Below are 22768 nucleotides of genomic sequence, written 5' to 3'. Positions count from 1 at the left end.
GAGGAGGAAGGAGGGTCTAGATCTGGGAAGGAGTTGGGGTCCGAGTCAGAGAGTTGATCATTAGGGTCGAAAATGAACTCGTCGTAGGGTTCCTCAAAGGCCTCCTCCAGGTTAGAATAGGTATCGGAAGGAGCACTAGCACCGTGACCAGACGTGCCGCTTAGGGCACCTTCCAGAGTTGTACCGCCAGGGGTACCCAACCTAGGTGTGCCGCGAGGGGCACCAATGCCTCTTGGAGCGCTAAGGCTTCCCAAATCCAGAGAGGTGCTTGGACCTCCAAAGTTCCCCGCACGACTATCTATAGTGTGCTTTGTTTTCCTAGGTGCTTTGAGGCTTGGAGGGTCATTGGGGTGTTGTCCGAGGTCGCTGAGGGTCCTTTTACGCGACAATACCTCACTGAAGGTATCGAGCATGCATGCTCTCATTTCCTTCTTCAGAAAGTTTTTAAAGGAGTCGCTATTGTGAGAGGGAGAGGAGGCAGTGGCATCCTCGCTCTCCATATCGGACATTTGATTGGTAGGGGGCAACAGAGGGCTTAACCTGCCTGTTATCTTGCTCCTTTTATCTTTTTTTTTTTTTTTTTATGATGGGTAAATGCCACGTTTTTTTTTTTTTTTTGAGAAAATGGCACGTTTATCTGCCTGCGCGAGTTTGTATTTGGGCAGGGTCGTTGTGGGATATTGCCGGAGCAGCAGCGGCAGCAGTTGGTCAGACGCGGGAGCCCCAGAGCAACTGACGTGCTCGAGGCAGAGGAGAGGAGAGGAATGGCCCTTGAGAGGCAGGGGGCGTCACGCCGCCGCTGCCGAGGGTCATTCCTCTAACGCGGAAGGCGCGAGGCAGCGGGAGACACCGGGATGGTGTCGGGAGGCAGCGCGAGGAAAAAACGGGCAGCTAGGGCGGTTTCGAAAGGCAACCCATGTTAGGGTTGAGGCATGCTTGAGGGCCGACTCCGTCGTGGGTAGAGGACGGGGGCCGAGTTTGAGCGAGGCGGGTGTGAGCGTGTGTAGAGGGGGAGGTACAGGGAGGACACACAGCGCGGGGGAGACGACCGAAAATTGGAAGTCTCGTTTAGGGTACACAATGAAAGGGGGGTAACAACGAGAGATGGGAACAGACAGGTCCCTATGGGGTCAGCGCGAGCATGTAGGCAAAAGCGCAAGCAGTATACAGTATACAGTAAGCATACATATGTATGGGCAATAAACAGCGATAAAGGTTAATAAACAGCATCAAGAATTATCAATAAAAATATAAAGTGCTAGCATTAAGAAAGCAAGGAGTGGTAAAGGCAACTTATGTGTCTGAGAGCCGCATTTAAAAGAGGCTGATCTCCCTTGGCACCTGGCCTTTATGGACACTGTGATGTCACCTAGTTCTTGTTCTTTCTTTGTGACGTAAGCGGCTGTGTGAGAGCTGCATTAAAAGGATTAATGCATAATGTAGCCTCCTGTCTTGTAATGAAATTTACATTTACTGCTGTAGTGTTACAGTGAGAATGCATTTCATGAAAAAGAAAATAAAGTAGGGTTGGCAAAAGAAAAATGCCAGTCTATTTCTCTTGACTTTTTCACAGTACTGAGTTTTATTTTGTGTACTTCTCATGTATATTGTCAGTCGAGTTTTTATGGAACTGCAGGTCTGGGTTTGTCTTTCAAAGTTTCAAGTTATTGTCCATTAATGTCAATTCTGTTTCAGACCCTTTATAGTGCTGAAGATTGCAGGGATTTGTTAGCATGAGCTGAAAGTCATTTTTGTACTTGGCACCCATTTTAGTTAGCCGTGTGCTCGCCATATGCTGTTTCCCTCTTCGGAGCCTTGAACATGCTCAGAGAGGCCTAGCTAGTAGAATGCACTTGCTCCTAATATAGAACTGTCAGGCTATTCTTGCTGATGTAAGGAGAAATGACTCTCCTCCCACTTTGTTGAGCAAGCAGATCTTGTAAAATCGAGGCATTTAATTTAAATGTTGGAGGTTTTATATCAAAATATACACGATTTCTAGGTGGTAGGGCAAAGTGGTAGGTGGTGGGCCGGGCCGCTGGGGGTTCAAAGCCCATGGAGGGGGGGGCCCCTCAAGTTTCGTTATGCCAATGAGTGATTGGTGTGCACTACTACCATATTGCAGACCATTACGTACCACATACTTTTTCTTTTTTCTTTTTTGCCTATTTTTGATCTTGCCAGTTTGAGCTTGCTACTTCAACATGCTTGAATCTAGAGCAAAATCAATTGTATCAATGGAAATTGCCTTTGAGGAGGATAGGTTGGAAACCTACAACGTCAGAATTGAAAGCGATTTGCAAGAACCTGAAAGTCCAGTTCAGATGCCTCTCCAGGATGGATGAGCTACAAAAGGTGCTGAGGGCCTGGGTAGCAGCCAGACATGCCAGTGGGCAATCTGGCGATCTCAGTGGAGAGGCGGAGGAGCCTACTTCTAGGGTGGATGTGCTTTTGAGAGGGGGGAACCCTCCAGGCTAGGCAGCAGTCGCTTTGTTCCCAGAGGAGCTGGAGGACATGCGGGAAGCAAGGAAGTTTGAGTTGGAAAAGCTCCGGATGGAGAGGTAACTAGAAGACAAAAGAATGGCCATCGAGGAAAGGAAGATGATTTTGGATCATGAGCTTAAAATGAGAGAACTGGAGCTTGATTGGGAATCCAGTAGGGCTTTGTCCTGCCCATATGATGGCAGGAACAATGTAGTGTCCAGCACTGAGTGAGGTACACGCACACACAGATTTAGGGCCCAGCTTCAAGGAGGGGGTTGACATACACCAGGGGGTTCAGGATTGTGAGGTTACTCCAGTGGTACGCAGTGTCCCTGAGGTGGATTGGGGAACTGGTACAGGGGATCATATCCCTGGAAGTGGGAGGGACACTCTACTGACTCTAGATGAGAGGTGCAGGGAGAGGGGGTTCCCCCATGATAGAAGCCCTGATAAGTGAGTATGGCAACCAGCCAGAAGAATATGGGTTAAGAGACAGCAATAGTCAGACACTGTCTCACCAATCTTGTGAGAATGATGTGGGGTACTTGTCTGAGGCACTGGATGGTTGGGTGAAGGGTAGTTTGATTAACACATGTGTGGGGCTGTGTGATTCAATTGTTGGAGAGCATATTTTAAGTCCCTGTTTTCTAGAGCTATGCCAACACCCGGTGGAGTGTGAGCTCTCTGACCCCAGGGAGCTTGCACTGGAGGCAGACCTTTTGGTGGATTCCAGAGGGTCTGGAGAAGCATCTGGGGGTGACTCGGAAGGAAGTGGCTTAGGTATTTCCCAACCAAGAGTGGTGGGAAAGGCTAGTGATAGCCCAGATACGTCCCAGTGTCGTGGGAAGGGTGTAGGGGCTCACGTCCTGTCTTTACAGAGAAGGGGTGGGGATACCAGGTGAGGAGCATAAGCTGTACTGGCAGGCCACCCATTAAGGGGATCCCCTAGCGTCTGGGGAACTGGGGGGGGGCTGCTGGAATGAGCATCCCACTGGTTCTGGTGTCTGGTAACACTGCTCCAGTTGGGACGGTGCAGAAGTCTAGATAGAGGGGTGAGACGGGGATGCATTCCCCAGTGGGAGGACCAGTGGGTCAGGGGCCAGCCAGAAGGGTTGAGCCTCCTAGCAGTGACCATGGTGACTGTCATGGGGGATCTTCGTGCACTGTCAGATGGAGAGAGGTCAGGAGATCTGCGCCAGGCTGACTATCACACAACACATGAGTCATGTGTTACCCTCGGCGTGGAAATGAGTGCTCCCAAGGAAGTCCTGCTGCGCCGGGCAGGTGCTCAGCTGCAGGGGGTTTAGTCCCTGGGTTGGGAAGCCAGGTTCTGGTCCTGCCTCACTTGGAGGGTAGGACGACTGTAAGCAGTATCCTAACCGGGTTGTCTTCTAGAGGGTACTACTCCAGGTGGGAGGGTGCAGAACTCTGGAATGGGGTGCAGAGGGAGGGGGTCCTCACCTCTGACCCCGGTTCAACCTGAGGGTTTAGACCCTATGTTGGTAGACCAGTTGCTGGAGAGAGGTCCTGAACTGGTGGGAGAATTGGGCAGGACACATGTCCCAGGTGCCCTGACAATTCCAGAAGGACCAGTGGGTCAGGGGTTGCCAGCTCTGAGGTCAGAGCACCCCAGGACTGATCCTGGTGAGGTCACTTCTGGCCTGGGAGGCTTTCATGCTCTGTCAGGTGGACAGGAGGGTGGAGACCTGCTCCAGGTAGACTCTGGCACAACTCATGAGGAGTGTGTTTCCCCATGGGGGGGTGTACTCCCACAGAAGTCCTGGGTTGCCAGGCCCAGGTCCAGCAGAAAGGTACAGACTCTGGGTTGGAGGACCAGGTTCAGGGTGTCCCCCCTGACCTGGAGGGAGGGGTAACTGCTAACAGTCCCCCTATCCGTTTGTCTTCTGGGGGTGCCGCTCCAGGCGTGAGGGTAGAGAGCCTCAGAGTAGAGGACTGGGTGTGGGAGAGTCCACCCTAGTCCCTTGATCAACCCTAGGGTAGATACCCTGGGATGGTGTACCAGTTGCAGGATAGCACCCCTGAACTGGTGGGCAGTTGTGCAGAACACCTGCCACAGGTGACCTGACAATTCTGGAAGGGGGTACTGCTCCAGGTGGGAGGGTACAGAGCCCCAGGAAGGAGGACAGGGTGTGGGAGAGCCCACCCCAGCCTCCTGTCCAGCCACAGGCTACAGTCCCTGGGCTTGTGGGTCAGTGCCATGATGTCATCCCTGACCTGACAAGAGGGAGAGTGCACAAAGTGTGCCAGGCACCGGGGGCTGCCGCCCCCAAATCTCTCACACCACAGAGGTTAGTACGCCCTGAGAGGCATACGGCCTGGGTGGCCTCCCTGACTACTGTCTGAAGCCACTGTGGCTTGGTGTTCTGGTGGACAGGGTTGCCCCTGGGAGGGGGACAGAAGTCACACCCCGGGGGTGGACCAGGCCACACCACTGTGTTGACCATGTGGGTACTCTTGGCCTGTTGGGACACATCTGTGAGCAAAGTAAGTTAAGGCTCTGCACAGATGGTGTTCACAGGTGGGGAGAAGGTTTCCCCATGGGTCAGCTTAGTGGGCCCTAAGAGTATGGATAGAGGGATCAAAATAGGTTCAGGAAGGCATAGAAAGGGAATGAAACCCTTCTGTGCCGGGCCAGGTTCCATGTTCTATTGCCCCAAGCAGGGAAGTCCATCGAGGTATTGATTGGTCTACCGTGGCTTTAGACTGGAAGGGGGTTGTGTTAGAAATGGCCCTTTTTGCAGGGTTATGCCTAAACTTTTAGCTTTTTCCTCCTATTTTTTCCTGACCTGTGTGTGTTGGTTTTAGGACTCTGGGCACTTTACCACTGCTAATCAGTGCTATAGTGCATATGCTCTCTTTAAGAACTGTGTTATGGATTGGTATTTCCATGATTAGATTATTTGATTTATGTGTCAGTCCCTAGGAAAGTGCACTGCAAGTACCAGGGCCTATAAATCAAATGCTGTTGGTGGGCTGCACCACTGGCTTGTGCCACCCATGCAAACAGCCTGTAAAGTATAAATCTGGCCTGCTATTGCAGAGCCTGTGTGCAGCCTGGGGCTGCCATGACGACTTGGCAAGTACACACACTTGCCAGCCCATAAACCTTCCTTTTTCTACATGTGAGTCACCCCTAAGGTAGGCCCAAGGTACCCCCATGGGTGCATTGTATGTAAAAGGTAGGACATGCCCTAGTGTGTGTGGCATGTCCTGATAGTGGATTCCAGTGTACTTAGATTTTCACTATTGTAGGGCTGCCTGTTCCCCATAGGCCAGAGTGGGCAGTTTGATTATAACAACCTATAATCCTAACAGACTCAGGGAACATGGTAGACATTCTAGTTTAGTGTGCCTGAACTCAGAATGATAAAATGCATCTTTTAGTGAATTTGGTTTTAAGATTCTGTGTTTGAAAATACCACTTTTAGAAAGTGGGTATTTTCTGACCTAACCATCCAGCCTGCTACTGTTAGCTTGTGTATTGTCTGTCTGGTTTGTGAGTGACAGGGGCTGGGGGAGACTCCAGGAGACAAGGTGAGTCAACACATGGCTGAATAGACACATCTACAAATAGATGGGTGGGAAGAGTAGCACCTGGGTCTGAATAGTTCTGGGCTTGCCTTCCACAATGCTGGCTCCACCTCCTGTGGGGTGTCTGAAGAACCTGGCCCACACTGACAAAGGAAGAAGGTGCACACTGACAGAATACACCCCAATCTGGTTTGAACTAAGTCCAGGCCCCTCTGCCTTCAAGGGACAAATAAATTGCTGGTATAAATATTGGGGCCCAGAGCCCAAGACTTTAAAACTCGCTGGAATCAAGGAACCTGCCAAGAAGAAGAGCTGGAAGAGCTGCCAGGATCAGTACTTCCCCTTTGCTGTGTTGTTGCTTTGTGGGGTTGGCCTACAGCTGCTGCTTCTGCCTTGGGCAGTGAAAGGACTGGACTGAACTTTCTCTACTTGTGCTGAGTATCTCCAAGGGGAGTGGTCCCAGGATGAATGCAAATAGTATAGTAAGGAATGCAAAAATGTGAAGCAGTAAACAAGAGTGGAAATTACATTTGTTATTTAATCACAAAGTACTGCATGCAGTACTTTGTGATTAAATAACCAATGTTCTTTTCACTCTTGTTTACTGCTTCTAATCTTTCCATTCCTTACTATACTATTTGCATTCATCCTGGGACCACTCGCCTTTTTGTACTTATAGCTACCCATGTCCCCCAGTGACTAGTTTGGGTATACCCATTCACTATAACGAGTATCTCCAAGGGCCTGAAACTGAGCTGGCCTCCTGTTAAGAAGTCTCAGGGACTGCAAAAACTTCACCAACCTCTGGGTACCGCTCCTGGTACTGCTGTTTCAGTTGCCACAGACAAGAGGGAAAAGCGACTGACTCTGTCACTGACTCCGTCGCTGGCCTTGTGTCCTGAAGGCACCGCAAGCCACACTGCCTCGCCCTGCACCGCAAGCCTTGGTCTCTCCAATGCCGTCTGCACGATCAACACCAAGCCGCTGCCTGCACCGCATCGAGAGGACACCGCGACCCGCACCGCCTCGCTTCACTTCGCTGGCTTGGTCTCACCGTCATGATCGCCGCTGGCTCGACACTCGTGACCGCTTCGTCCCGCACAGCTGTCCAGCTCCGCCAGTGCCAATTCCCGCCAACCAACTCTGTCACTTGCATTGGAACCTGCCAGCACCACATCGAGCACCGTCTTGCCAATGCCATCTGCACGAACATCACCGAGCTGATGCCTGCACAGCAGCGAGACAACACCGTGCCCTGCACCGCTTCCACTTTGCACCATAACCGCAACAGATGCCACAACCGGCTCTGTCACCTGCACCAAAACCTGCCAGCACCGCATCGAGCACCGTCTTGCCCTGCACGTCTCACCGACGCCGTCTGGACGATTGCCACTGAGCTGCTGCTCGCACCGCATCGAGCGGACACTGCACCGTGCACAGCTTCCACTTTGCAACGCAACGGCGAAGGATGCCAAGCCCCACTTGCACCTCTGTGTGAGCCGCACTAAGAAAGGTACTGTTAACGAGTCTGTTCACGCTGTTGCTGGCCCGTACCGACGCGGTCAGCTGAAACTGTGAAACTCTGATGTTTTCAGCATCGCGGTAGGATCGAACCAAGCTACCGACTCGTACGAACTGTGTTTTCAAAGTATCTTTGCAATTTAAAGACATCTTGTGAATTAACTATTTTTAAAGTACTGTATCGTGGATTTTTATTGTATTTAGTCGTGTCTTGAGTATATATAAATATTGGATAGTTTTCTAAACTTGTGTGGTGTCCTTTCGTAGTTCTTACACTGTATTACTGTTGGTTATGTGCAAATGCTGTACACACTGCCACTGAGATAAGCCTGACTGCTCGTGCCAAGCTACCAAGGGGGTGAGCAGGGGTTATTTTAGGAGTGTAACTCCCTTATCTTGACTTGGAAGAAGGGTCCCTACTTGGACAAAGGTGCAAGCCCTTGCCAACTAGGGACTCCCATTTCTAACAGTCTGTATAAGGACCTGCCTCTGCTAAAGTGGATAGGGGGTTGTTGAAGTATCAGTGGTTGGCCATTTGTGATACTGGGCTTACTCCAGGTTGAGCTGGAATGCATTTACAACTGCTTCATGGCCTTTATGGCTATGGTAATTACAGAAGTGCAGTTTGTGAATACCAACGGGCTTACTCTTTTGGGGGTTGAATGTTTGAACCTTCCTAAACCTCTCCTTAACTAATTTGCAAAAAACTTTATTTTACCATGAGCAGTGACTAAAGATATCCATTAACATATGGTGATGTTGCTCTGTCCTCTATCGCTGGCGTACCTTATGCTGCCTTGTGCCAATTACACCCTTACACCATAGGGTGAGGGTGATTGAGTTATGTCAAGTAACACATTTATATTAAAAGTGTATACTTCCAGCACAAAATTTAATGTTTGATAAAGTTACCACTTTGTATGCGTAATATATGTTGCAGCATACATGCAAATTAGAAATATTTTCTCCAACTTTACTCCTGCCTTGAGGATGCCTAATTGTTTGATGGCTATCCCTTTCTATTAAAGTTAGTAGATAGGGATTGGTGTCAACATCCATGGGTGAGTGCATGGAAACATCCATGTACTACCCATGGTACGCCTCCATGGAGTAAACTACCTCACATGCAACTTTGTGCTACATAGGGTTACTGTCCAACTCAATTCGGGATCTGCACTGGAAAGTAAGCCTCAAAATAATACTTTGCACCAGGTTTGCACCATTTTTCTGATGCAAACCAGGAACAAACTCTTATTACATCCGCCTGTAATCATAACACAATGATTGTTATTAAAATGGTATTGCTGGCTAAAGCAGTCCTCTTTCCCAACCTTACAATGACAAAAGATTGAGGGGAATAAACCATAAGGTTCTGAGTCGATGCCTTTCTATTTGCATGCAGCATTTTGATGCCACTTCAAAAAGAAAAGGGTTTCTGAAACAAAAGAAATCCCCACTAAGATATCTCCAGAAAATACGAATCTGTGTGCTGCATGTCACAAATGATTTGCAGCAGGAACATTACACGTGGTGATTTGCAGCCGGAATATTAACACTCCAAGCCACTATTTCATGAGTCAAAACTGTGACTAGCTAAATAGCAGATCTCTCCCTGTAGTGCTTTAACCACCATAGGTATCATGCCATTGCAATTATCCCCTGGAAAATTCTGTGCATGCAAAAGATCTCTGCAGGCTGCTCCTATATTGGTTCAGCCTGCCAGGCAGGGGATGCATTCTTGATTTTGGAGCTGGCACGAGGACGTCAGTCACACTACCCGAAAGCCAGCATTGGTTGGAAGTAGGTAGGGAGAGAGAGCAAAGAGAGAGAGAGAAAGGGATTGAGATGCAGTTTAGTTGATGACAATGGACTAGTTCTGGCTTTGGCAGATCCTAAAATAATGGTATAATTCTGTTCAAATAATTTTTTTTCCATGTTTCGGCCACTGAGAAAATATGTAAACTAAATAAATACAAACTACGAAGGCGATTCACAAAGGTAACTTACACTTGTGAGTAATTTACATATGCAAGTCTTCTCCTTTGGGTCTTTGGAAAGGATCATTGGTAGGCATGCAGTGTTTTTTCACCTACCACTCTTGTTGGTAATCTCTCCTTCTGAGCAGAGGGCACAGTCGTAGCAGCAGATGGGCTGGCCCTCCAGAGGGACCTTCCTGTACCCAGGAGGACAGCTCTCACTGCACACAGAGCGAGGGACCTGGAGAGGAGGCGAAGAAGGGCATGTGTGAGAAATTAACTGGGGAAGAGGCAAATGTCAGATCTGACATTATCACACAAGCAGCAGATTGAAAGCCAAATTGTATCTATATATTCATATGAGAGATAAGAGGAGGATGAGATAAAGGGCAGCTGTCCTAGCATCAGTGTGAGCGATATTTGAAGGAAGAGATGTGGGGCACATGTGATTGCATCAGTGCGAGGATCCAGGAAGAACAGATTTGGGGCACATGTCATAGCATCAGTGTGATGGACCCAGAGAGTGAGAGATGCAGGGCACATGTGAAAGCATCAGTGTGAGGGATCCAGGGAGTGAGAGATGCAGGGCACATGTGATTACATCAGTGCGAGGGATCCAGGAAGAACAGATTTGGGGCACATGTCATAGCATCAGTGTGATGGACCCAGAGAGTGAGAGATGCAGGGCACATGTGAAAGCATCAGTGTGAGGGATCCAGGGAGTGAGAGATGCAGGGCACATGTGATTACATCAGTGCGAGGGATCCATGGATGAAGACATGGTGGAGTTGTTATACCATCAGTGTGAGGGATCCATGGAGGAACAGACGCGGGCCAGCTTGTGACCACATCAGTTCACTGGATCCACGGTTGAAGAAATGTGGGGCAGAAGTGATCACATTAGAATGAGAAATCCAGGTAGGAAATGCCACAGGGCACATGATATTACAGAGCAAGGGGCTTGTGGAGAACGAGACACAAGGTACATGCCCTATTAATACAGAACCAGGAGTTCTGCGGACAAGAGGTAAAGAGACTGGGTGCACTTAGCAGGCTACACAGGGTGTCCAATCCTCAGACCTAATTGATTGTGTAAAATTACTTTAAAAATAAGATTTTATTCTGATTAAACAAACTTGTTTGTGGGCATTGACAAGATTTTTCTGACTCATTCCCACATTTTAAATGGTGGAGATTTACAAAAGTCCTGAGCAGGGTTAAATCCATTTCCAGAGTGAAAGTGTGCAGGAATCAACTCCACTATTGCTGAAAATGCAGAGGAAGTGGTTCTCAGCAGTAGTGCAACATTTGCTTTCTAGGAGTACTTCTGAAAATGTTTAGGAATTCTCCCTCCCAAAAAAGGGGAACCTTGTTGGATTATATTTATATTTTAATTTGTGGATGTGACAGTCATAGAACAAGAGCTTGGAGGGAGAAGAGACAAAGATAATCTGTCAACATATAAATAATAGGTATCTGCAATTCAATTAAATGTGTATTTATTGTGTTATGGAATTCAGCAGAGTTCCACGTAAAGAATACAGTAATTCATCCTCATCTTCAATACAACAATAGTAAAGTAAAAAAAACAAAAAACATACCACTACGGTTGAAAGATAAATCGGTTCAACCATACAAAGGTATCACACGGGGATCTATAGGGCATCCCGCAGATGGCCTTAAACAGTGTAATTGACAAATTGAATACAAAACCTCATTCGCTGAGAATATTTACAACCTTATTAGGCACAAATACACAATAACAGTATTGAATACAATGCTCTACCATAAATATACTACAGGTACGCAAATAAATCAATTTAGGCAATACAATACAGTGATCTCTGCTGTAAAGAATGCTGTACACTCTGTTAAAAGGCATCGAGTAAAAGTGCAAATGAGCAAATAAAGTGCTAGAGGGGCAAAGGATTGGCAGAAAATGCAGTGCCTAAGCCTCATTACATCTGTCAAGCATCCAGCTTAACAAAGCATGTAAAGTACTATTTGAGCTTATGATGAGCATAATAACATTTACTGTCCTCAGCAATTCAAATAAAAGGCAGAGGGTAATTACTGATATGATTACAAGATTTAAAATACATTTAAAACATTTTTATATTTTTGTGCAAGCCATTTCAGTTGGGGGGTATGAATAGACATTGGCGAGCCTAAACTGTCATAGTTATGTTATTCTTCAAAGGGAACAGTTTTAGAAATAATGACTTTCCTTGTTCCAGTGATGGCTTGTAGCAGAAGCAGATGGAACCTTGATAACAGAATTATTCTGTTTACTTCGTGTCAGATTCCGTGATATATAGATTTGTTTTATTTTTTTGCAGATGCTCCCCACTTTTATAATTTCATTCCTTACATGCTGTGAACAAAACAGAAAGTCCCTTTTTCATCTCATTGCAATGAAGGATTTTTAACCCCTCCCATGCTGGTGACGGAACTGCTCCGTCACCAGCCTCGGTCGCGCTGTGCTGGTGACGGAGAGGTTCCATCATGGCCCGCTCGGCGCGCCTGCGCGGGACTGCTTTCGCGTCTGCGCTGAACGTTCCATTGAGCGGGTGTGGTCGTGACGGAACCGCTCCGTCACAAGCACAGCACGCCCGAGGCTCGTGACTGAGAGGTTCCGTCACGAGCATGGGAGCGCCGCGCGGCTCCTCATCCCCCCTAGCGTTGACATTTCCCAGGGACCAATTGATGTTTTTACTGATTCTGCACCCCTTTGTTCTAAAAATCATGACTTTACTCTTAGATATGTTTGTTTTTAGACAGTGTTCTTTCGCATATTTCTCCAACACACAGAGGCACCTATGGAGGCCTATCCGGGTTAAGTCCAGCAAAATAACATTGTCAGCATAAAGAAGACATTCAACAATTATCAAACCTAATTTAAATTGGTCCCCCTTTGACAAACTCTACATGGCAAATCATGAGTGTAGAGTGAGGAAAGAAGAGGCGCAAGCAGGCACCTCTGCTTTAGACCATTATGCATCCCCACTTCACGGGACAAACCCTGGTTCCCTCCCATCAGGACCTGGGTCCAAGTAGAAGAGTTCAAGGCAATTATTAAGCATCCGAAGATGATCTGGAATCCCAAGCGCAGACAATGTTGTCCACAGCATCCCTCAGTCATCCCTGTTGAATGCTGTGGAGAAATCCATAAAGGCAGAATACATGGGCCTTCCCCCAGCCAAGGGATACTTTTTGATCAGGGTTTGGAGGGCTGTGATATTATCAAGGGTATCACCATTCTTACCAAAGCCAGTCTGCTCAGCAGGTATGAGCTTACTTTACTTTTGGGACAACATTTGCCTCTCGCATCCAGACGGGCGATTTGTCTATAGCTGGCAGGAGAGGCGTTTGAATCCCTTTTATGTAGGGTACCAAAATACTTCCCTTGCAAGAAGATGGAATATCACCGGACAGATAGCATTGCTGGAAGAGAGAACATAAAAAGGTAGCCCGCAAGGAGGTTTCCTGTTTAATGAGTGCTATCAGGAGTTCATCAGGGCCCATAGCACCTGAGGTTTTTGCACCCTTAATGCATCCCTCAATCTCCTCGCAGGAAGGGGGGCTGTATAGTTCCAGTGAACCTTCTTCAACACTAAGCACAAACTGGCCACTGCGGCTTAAATATTTACGAGAATTAAATGAAGTAGCAGCTTCCCTCAGATTGATCCATTTCCAATCCTCCTCCTTCCTTTGTTAAGACACCTTCAGTCTAGGTCTCATACACTTAAGGAGCTTGATTTCCCCTCTACTTCAGAATCAAGGATAATTTACATTGTTTCCTTACTAGGGAGTTTATTTCACAATTCATCTTTTTTAAAGCTCAAGGGATCTTAATCAGTGACTTGACACTTTTATCTCTATCTTTACTCCCAAATGTTTGAAAAAAGGTCAACTGCTTTTCAAACCAGGAGACAGGGTCATCTAATGAAAAGCCAGAGGGGCCCAGGCTTTCTGTGTAAATACTATGGCCCGGGTTTCTTATGGTGTCCCATGACCAGACAGAAAGTGCACCCATTAGATTTGTTGTAGGGTGCACTGTCTTTCTCCAGGGTTCCAGGAATCTAAATCAATAAACATTGAAAGAATACTATGGCCAATTAAATCAGTCCTCAAAACCTCCAATTGTGTACACACTACAAACATTTGTTAGGATATCACCATATAATTGATTAGGGATTGCACTTGAGTGGAGTGAAAAATGTATGAAAAGTCTTTGAAAAAACTGCCATTTAAAAACATTTATTTGTGTTATTCAGGCTTTCCAGTAAAAGTAAACTCTGCCTGTCTGATCTAACCTTTTCAGATGAAACACCATCAGAATGCACCACACCTCTTCAATTTGGTGAAACTAAAGGTCATGCAGGCGAAATTTGAAACCTTACAGTTGATGTTTCCCACAATAATTAACCAAACGGCATTGATCCAGAATACTAATGCTAGGAACAAATGAAAGCATGGAATCAATTAAAATATCATATGAGACTTCCCAAGGGGGATATGTATGTTTACAAGCAAAAAAGATGATGACAGCCCTTCATTCTCATTAGACAGTGCTAACTTTAAGCACTGGCAACGATTAGAGTGATGAGCAAATACATTTGTATTCCAGTTAATGTCATTACTAATAGGTATATGCCGCACTCAATGTCCTATTCATTGTCTGCTGCATATTCAGCATTAAATGCTTATAAATCAAATAGGCAATCCTGTGGATCAATGTGGCTTCTGACAGTCTGTAAATGCCAGCCTGCTCAGCATCCTGGATGTTATTGTAGTCTGCTGTTCAAGAAGTTGGAGTCCTCTCTGCAGATGCTCCCATGAACCTCATGATGCTGCTGTGGTGGAAGTGACTGCGCTATGGCTCAGATTTACAATAACTTTGTATTGTCGTTGCACCACTTTTTTGATGGAGCTGCGACACAAAATGTTAGTTGATATTTGCTAAGCCACTCATTGTCCGGTCACCTTACGTGGTTTGGTAAACTAAATATAGAACAATAACGCCCTTGTGCTGCGTTGCGTTACACTGCACCTGGGTGGCATTCCATGGGTGGAGTATAGGTGCTCCCAAGCACCCACCTATGGATTTTGGCACATTCCAGATTTACTCCTGTTAAAAATGCTACACCTTCCTCAGTGAGGTGTAATAAGTGGAATTATGATCATCTCTCCTCTTTACTTTCTCTTCCTATGCGTGATGCATTCTCCATCACAAATAGGAAGTTGAAATTTCATTGCAAGATTGTTTTGTGCAGGAAGGTATACCTTTTCTGCACATAAAACAACTGTGCCCCTAATGCAGGCTTTCTTGCAGCATGGTACAAGGAGGCCAGTGTTGGGGCTTTGAAGCACTTTGAGGGAGCTGAAGAGCACCATATATTAGTAGATCTGGCGATATATGGAGCAACATAGAATTCTCTGCACTGACACAAGTAGACTGACGATTGCTTCACTCCCGATCCCACCCCCCTCCTCGGAATCCTGCACTGCCCTAAATTTCTTCTTTATCGATAAAATCACCTCCATCAAGAACTCTATCCCTCACTCGCCCCTCCTTGTCACATCTGATCCCTCCCCTGTCAACACATCCACTTTCTCCCAGTTCCCTGTGCTCGACCCAGAATCTCTCGCTAGACTGGCTGTCCGTGTGAAATCTGGATCCCCCAGGGACTGTTGCCCCCCCTTCGTGCTTCGTGATATCTGCCATACCCTTCCCCACTGCATCCTTCCTTTACTCAACTCTTCTCTCAACTCGGGCACCGTCCCCAGGTCATTTAAAGAGGCCACATTGGTGCCTCTCCTAAAAAAGCCTGGCGCCGATCCAGCAGTCCTAGCTAATTACCGTCCCATTTCCCTTCTACCCTTCCTATCCAAAATCCTTGAGGCTCATGTCACGACTTGCCTCTCAAACTTCATCGAGGAGTCCAGGTACCTGGCACCCAACCAGGCCGGATTTAGACCAGATCACTCCACTGAGGCCGTGATTCTCGCTGAACTGGACAATCTCAGATGCAGCGAGGACAGAGGACAACCCCAGGCATTAGTACTACTCGATCTTTCGGCGGCTTTCGACACGGTGGACCATAACATCTTAATCCACCGTGTCGAATCCGCCGGAATCTGTGGGGCCGCTCTATCCTGGGTCAAATCCTTCCTCGAGGAAAGGTCCCAGGCAGTTAGCTTGGGTCCTTTCTGCGCCACCAGCGTTCCCTCTTCTTGCGGAGTCCCCCAAGGATCCTCTTTGTCTCCCCTTCTTTTTAATTTGTATCTCCAACCCCTCCTTCACTCCCTGGGCAAATGGGATATCACCGTGTTTAATTACGCGGATGATTTACAGATTATTTTTCCCCTCACTTCCCCTGATGCTGCCATTAATTTCCAGGCTGTTATGACACATATCCAGCTCTGGATGAACCAAAACCAACTTAAGCTCAACCCGAGCAAGACTGAGCTCCTCCTTCCGGGGAGAAGCGCCCTTTCTGGGGCCCTCAGTACTGGCCGACCGAGCTTGGAACACCACCTTCCCCTGCTGGATGTGTTAAGAGTCTCGGAGTCTTGATTGACTCCGGGCTCACTCTCAAGGCACAGGTGAGCGCAGTAACATCTTCCTGTATGTTCCAACTCTACAGGATTCGGAAAGTCGCTCACCTCCTTTCACCTGAAGCCTTGCTGCAAGTCCTAATAGCCCTGGTGATGTCCAGGTTGGACTTCTCAAATTCCATCTACTACGGTCTCCCCAAAACATTATTGTCGAGATTGCAGATCGTCCAAAATCAGGCCGCTCGGCTGATCTTTAAAATCCCCAAATGGCAGTCCGCTCAACCTCTTTTACGTCACCTTCATTGGTTACCCGTGAGCGAAAGAATCACTTTTAAGGTCCACTGTTTGGTGTTTAAGGCTCTCACTGGCTCTGCCCCCGCGTTCCTCAAGTCTCTCATCACTCCTTACTGTCCCCCTCGCACCTTGAGATCCACTCATCTTCTGCTCCTTGCCGTTCCCCGTTTCAAACTCTCTAGATCGGGCGGCCGCATCTTCTCCTGCCTAGCCCCCAAGCTATGGAACTCTCTCCCTCTCGCACTTAAGTCATCTTGTTCCCTTCTTTCTTTCAGGAAATCCCTAAAAACTATACTTTTCCCCCACTAACTCCCCTCCCTCCCTGATCCTCCCCTCTTCTCCAGTCCAATCAGCGCCAGGAAACCTTTGGTGACAGCGCGCTCAAGAAATTTGTTTAAAGAAAGAAAGAAAGAAAGAATTTCCAGATTTCTAATGTCACCGTGGATCTGGCGTAGTAAAAGCAATAGCAGTTTAGGAAATGGCAAAGTGCCGGCCCCTCAAAAAAGAAAGCGTCATGTTGATGGGAGTAAACCCACTCATGGTTTTAATGTTCTTTTGTCTTTTAACCATTTTATGAATAATGAATTGTGAGATTGTATGTCCTATCTGATATAGCACTTTATCACAAATTTTCACATCTCACAACTTGGAGGAAAGTAGCCCATTGACACAAGCCAGCCAATGTTCTAGAAAGCCATTATGGCAGAATCAGGATTGTCAATTTTGGCACTTGTGATCCTAAATTTTAACTCCATGTTGTGTAACACTATGTAGAACTATGCTTACCAATACCCTCAACCAATTATTTTGATTATTCCTTTATGTTATAATGCATTTAATGAGCACTTGCACACTCTGTGGTCCAAAATGTCTTGTTAAACATGTATCAAGCCACGCAGTTACCATGTTTTTAATCTTATAGTGTTATTCATATTTGGATTTTAGCTTCTATGATAATGAGCTTTTTATCAATGTATAAATGTTTCAGATCTCTGATGACGTTCATTATGATTTTGAATTTATGTTTTTTAATGTATGTTGTACTTTTATGATCCTGGAGATCGAAATAAAGTTATTATGAAGATGATGATGATGATGATGATGGTGATTTTTTCTTGAGAAACAAAAAGTCAATGGCCCTGGAATTTAAGGATTTTTTTCTGTTGGACATGGCCCTTCTTAGGGGATATTAACCCAAAACTTTTTGCTTTTTCCTGCTAGCTTTTGCTCTATCTTTCTGTCTGAGCTTAGGACTCTGGGCACCTTCCCCCTGTACTGCAGATGGAAGAATTGCGAATCCTTCCTACAGGTACCAGGAAGTGGTGTGTATGTGGTTGGTTTTGGTGCCGCACCTATGCATAACCCATAAAGATGTACCCCACATACCCATAGCAGGTACAACACTAGCTGCTAGTGGGACTTAGCACTGAGTGTGCCACTCACTGGATAGCCTGTCAACCATGTATTGGGCCTGCCATCGCCCCTGCTTAGGTTGACATCACTCACACCTCAACCAGTTCTGAGTGGGCCTTCTAATACAACGAGGACCCCCCCCAAGGGAAGCCCTGAGGAGCGTGAGAGTGGGCTGGCTGAATGCAGGGTGGGACAGATGGCTGTCCTCCGTACAGGTAGTGAGGAGCACTCATACAGGTTTTCCCCTGTCTTGGAGTTTGAATCCCCACGGTGTACTCCTGAGGTGTTGCCAATGCTCTTTTGTGGCCTTAGGCCCCGGGCACGTTCTCACCCTAGAGTCAATTTGAAAGTGCGAGTGCCTTCCTACACGTGTAAGGAAGTGGCACCGGCACGATGTTCTGAGACTTGGGCCAGTCAGCCATAGCAGACCCATGTGTGTACGCTTGTCATTGAGGGCCTGGGCGTGTGCACGGGGCCTGGTGCTGGTTTGAATACGTGTCCAGTCTGCCACTTACATAGGTATCTAGCCTTCCATCACCAATGTGTGCATACCTGTGACAACGAAGTTCCAAGACCCGGGTCAGGCCTGCAGTTGCCAACCTGTGTGTGCTCACTTGCACCCATAGTGTTAGTGACTACTTCTACGGCCTGCCATCGCAGGCCTGTGTGAGTACACTAGCCCTGTAGTGGGTAAACCGTTGTCTGGCCTGCCATTGCATACTTGTGCATGCGCCCAGGCACCTATGGTGCTAGGGGCTATGTGTCCTGAATGCCCTTGCATTCTTGGATGTCAGACTCGCATCTGGTATGTGCGCGCTTGCACTGATGGTGCTAGGGACTACATAACCGGTCTGTCTTGCAGACTTATGTGTGTGCGCTTGCACCTATGCTGCTCATGACTATGTGTCCAAACTGCTCTTGCAGTCTTGTGCATGGGCACCTGCACCCATGGTGGCCTTGACTACATGTCCAGCCTAGCATTGCAGGCCTGTGGGTGAGCACTTGCACCCAGAATGGCTAAACCCATATCCAGTCTGCCATCAGTGGCTCCTGCGAGTGCACTGGCACTGATGGTACAAGGGTCTATGTGTCAAACCTGCTATCGCATGTCTGTTTTCTATCAATGGATTCGCCATGCCAAACCCTTTCCAATGGTAAAGCTTGTTTAGGCATAGCTTGCTTACAAATGTCACTAATAAAATGTGGGCATTTCTATGTTCTAAAACTCTTTGTGTGCCCTTGGGCCAGGCTCCAATCAATTACTAGAGGCCAGGCGACCAGATCTGCACATTCCCCAAAGACAGGTATCAACCAGTGGCATGCCCTGGAATAACATACTTCTGCCATTTCAGGGCAGAGTGGAATAGATTGGTAGGGAACGTTGTGACTCTTAGCCTCTAGTGGCTAGATCATGGCCCCACTAAGGATTAAAACATCTGCATTCCACTGCCCTATTGAAGACAGGCCAGAAATCTAGGGGAGACCTCTGTGGTTCACAGGGAAACCCCATGAAACACCCCCAACTTCAAAGGCACCGTTCAGTATAACTACTGGTGCCGTGCTTCAGCAAAGCAGAGATACACTTGTAGGGCTGTAGGACTGGAGAACCCACACTGTGTGGTTCACACTGTCAGAGGAATCTGTTGTGCGCATGGAGGATAACTGTCTGAATAGTGGCTGGCCTGGGCTAAAGACCTGTTGAAGTGTGGCACCCTGAACTGTGCGCTCCAAGAATGCACTGGGTGGCCTCCTGTTCTTCCTGAGATATCAGGGATGTCAAAGATTTCCTGCAAGGGGCCTTCACCAGTGCTTACTTCGTCTGCTGAATCCGAACCGTCAGCAACGCTGTACTAAGAACTATGTTTAAAGAGAAAATAGTCTAGTGCGGTGCCCCAGAACTTTGTCACCATCTAAGGTGTGTGGTTCCTGTACAGCAGTTGCAGAACCCAATGTGGCCCATTTCTTCTGTGTGGCCGCATCTCTCTCGTGCGTCATTGCGACTGCATGCTCATTGCACCCAGTGTTCGATTCATAGGTGCAACCCTCAAATGTAGGGGTGTACCTGTAGTAGAGCCTCATTCTACCTCTTGCTGCTCTTCTGAACTTGCGCCTCTGTGTTTAACCGGGCTGGTCTGGCATAACCCAAATCAATGTGCACTGGACGTTATGCCTAATTTTCAGGAAGGTACGTCATTTACGAGTCTCATTTTGTGTGATTAGAATTGCCTGGTACAACCCATATTAATGTGAACCGGTCATTGTGCCTCATTTCAAGGGAGGTAAAGAATAGGCAAATCTTTGTGTTTGTGACCTGCAGTGTCTGGTGTGACTCGTACCAACAGAGCACCAGACCTTGTGCCCAGATGCCTGGGTATGACACAGATCAACATGTACCTGAGGGGGTGACTCCTGCATCCAAGAAGCTCTTCTCAGTTATTCTCTATTTATTGTTGCTTCCTACCTGACCCTCATCTCAGCAGACCAACTTGCCTCTTCTCACCTGGCCTCTTCCAAAGACATCATGACACCAGGTAGTAGCGAGACGGATTACCTGGGCTGGAGCAACGCTTCTGAGACAGTTCAGAAGCAGGTCAAGAGACTGCGTGACTCCTTTCTGATTTGAGACCTGTGGGTGATTTCCTGAGTGGCAGCCAAACCCCTGTTGTTTGTGTCCAACTCTTAATTAAACTTGTAACTTTCTTCACCTGTTCCCGAGAACCCATTCTAAGTGGGATCTGGGGATCTTCCATCCAGGGTATTGGGATAGTCAGGGTCAACTGTAGGGTGGAGGGAGGTTTGTGCCGCGGGTCTGCAGAGTGTTATCAGTTGACCTGCTGAGTATCAGTCCACTGCATTAGAGTGCTGAGCGTGTTTGAGTGTAAGAATGTTCCGTACAGACTGGCTGTTATGAGTGGCACTGCATTAGCGGTACAGATTGAATGTCTGTGGAAGTGACAGTGTTTGTACTGCTAATGTTTCACACAATTGGCCAGCAGTGCAGTTTTCTGCATTGATTTCATACCAAAAGTAATTTACATTTAGCACTGGTTGTACTTGCATGGCCCCGGCCCGAGGTGATGCTAAAAAGTGGTCTAATATTCTCCTAAATATCAGTAGAGGCCGGTGGAGGGAGTGCCGCAGGGCAGTGGGGCGGGGCAGGGTGGGGGGTAGTAAACTCTGGCTCACGACAGACCGGAGAAATGTAAAGAAATAACAAATGTCATTGCGCGTGCTGAAACGCATTTAGTGTTTTATTTATTTCTTTACATTACTTTGGTCGGCGGTTAGCTGGAGTTTACTACACCCCACCATGCCCCTCTCCCGCCCCACCTCCCGCGGCACTCCTTCCACGGGCTGCTACTTCTACTTCTAAATATACATGTTTCTGATTTTATTTTGACCTAGGGTCCCCCCTATAACTGTGTGGGATTAAATTATAAGGATTATAGGAGTGGGTCTCAGGTGTACAGCGTGATGCACCTCTTTAGGGAGCTGTGTACTGTGTGGGGGAGTCAGATTAGGAATTGTCCCCAGTTTGCATATTCTTGATACCATCACATCACAAGTGGGCCTAGGACTACACGTAATAATTCCAAGTGTGATTTAAGCCCAAAAGTACATGACGTTGATTTTGCATTGGTTATATACATGTGCTGAATACAAACGATGTTTACATACGTCCTATTTGAAATCTCTTTTGTACCGCGTGGGGTATTTATCATTAGTGAGTGCTGTGCCAATGCTTAAACATTGACTCTGTGATAAGCCTGACTGCTCACTGCCAAGTGTGGTGTCTAGCTGACATCACCTGGAATCTGGAACACAGCTTGGGTTCCGGATTCCAGGGCAGACGGTTTGGCCCAAGCTTATGAGATGGTACTGACTTCTTATTTTCTGCTAAAGAAAAGCTGTTTCCCAGCAGGTGGACAATCTTAATAGGCATTATGTGCACAAACACCGTCATCGTCCAGTTTGGTGTAAAGACAAAGGGGCCGATTCACAGAACTAACTTAAGACAAAATCCTAAACTTAGTACTTTTGGTATTCACAGAAGTTAGGATTTTGTCTTAAGTTTGTCTTAAGACAAACTTAAGACAGACTTAAGACAAACTTAAGACAAAATCCTAACTTCTGTGAATACCAAAAGTAGTAAGTTTAGGATTTTGTCTTAAATTAGTTCTGTGAATCGGGCCCTATCTGTTGGACAAGTGAAGTTTCTTTGCATTTTACTATTACTGTCATGTAATCCATTTACAAGTGATGTTTCTTTGCATTTCACTATTTCTGACATGTAACCCATTTATGCATTGCATTTTTTTCTTTTATTGCTTCTTTTATGTATTCGCTTTTTATTTCTATTTATGCTGTTATTGTTTATCTATTAAGGAAGGGGGATGTGCGGAAGACAAGACGTTAGGTTAAAGGTTGCTGTTATCTGAGCCAATTTAGGCTCTGTGGTTTAAACTCCACAAATATTCCACCTCTAAATGAGCCAGGAACACTTTTTTTGATGCCCCAGCAGCACAGATTGCTGTCCTATATCTACGAGGCAGCGCATAGCATCTTTATGTGTGTTTTCATGTCCTTGTAGATATGAGTAAGGCAAAGCAGTGCATTCCATGGGCCAAGGAGGCATTCCATTGGCAGCGCGGTGGGTGTTCCCACTCCAGACCCATGGATTTCGACTCTTTCCCAGATTTGCAAGGATTTATAATCCTGGAAATGCGCAAGGAGAAATAACTTTATTTCTCCTCATTTTTTCCTCTTTCTTCATTTGCTACATTCGTCAGCACACGCATGAGGAAAATGCCTCCAATGATTGTTTTTGTGCAGGAAAATGTACCTTTCTACACAAAAACAATAATTCCTACAACGCAGGCACCCTTGCACCATGAGCGACTCCACCGGTGCTAGGCAGTCCATTGTGCACCAGCGAAGTGAGAAAGCGCAGGAATGAGCTGTATGTC

The 22768-nt window shown here is 47.0% G+C and overlaps 1 protein-coding gene across 1 annotated transcript in view; it reads right to left on the bottom strand.

Annotated features, from left to right (window-relative positions):
* Positions 1–22768, bottom strand: part of LOC144784201 (vomeronasal type-2 receptor 26-like) — a 162492-nt gene that overhangs the window by 76712 nt on the left and 63012 nt on the right. Inside the window, exon 4 of the mRNA XM_078662859.1 lies at positions 9651–9774. Within this exon, the coding sequence (XP_078518985.1) occupies positions 9651–9774 (124 nt within the window). The remainder of the gene's footprint in view (positions 1–9650; positions 9775–22768) is intronic.

Source organism: Lissotriton helveticus, chromosome 10 (genome assembly GCF_964261635.1).
Source record: "Lissotriton helveticus chromosome 10, aLisHel1.1, whole genome shotgun sequence".
NCBI lineage: Eukaryota > Metazoa > Chordata > Amphibia > Caudata > Salamandridae > Lissotriton > Lissotriton helveticus.
This window is presented reverse-complemented; position numbering and strand designations above follow the sequence as displayed.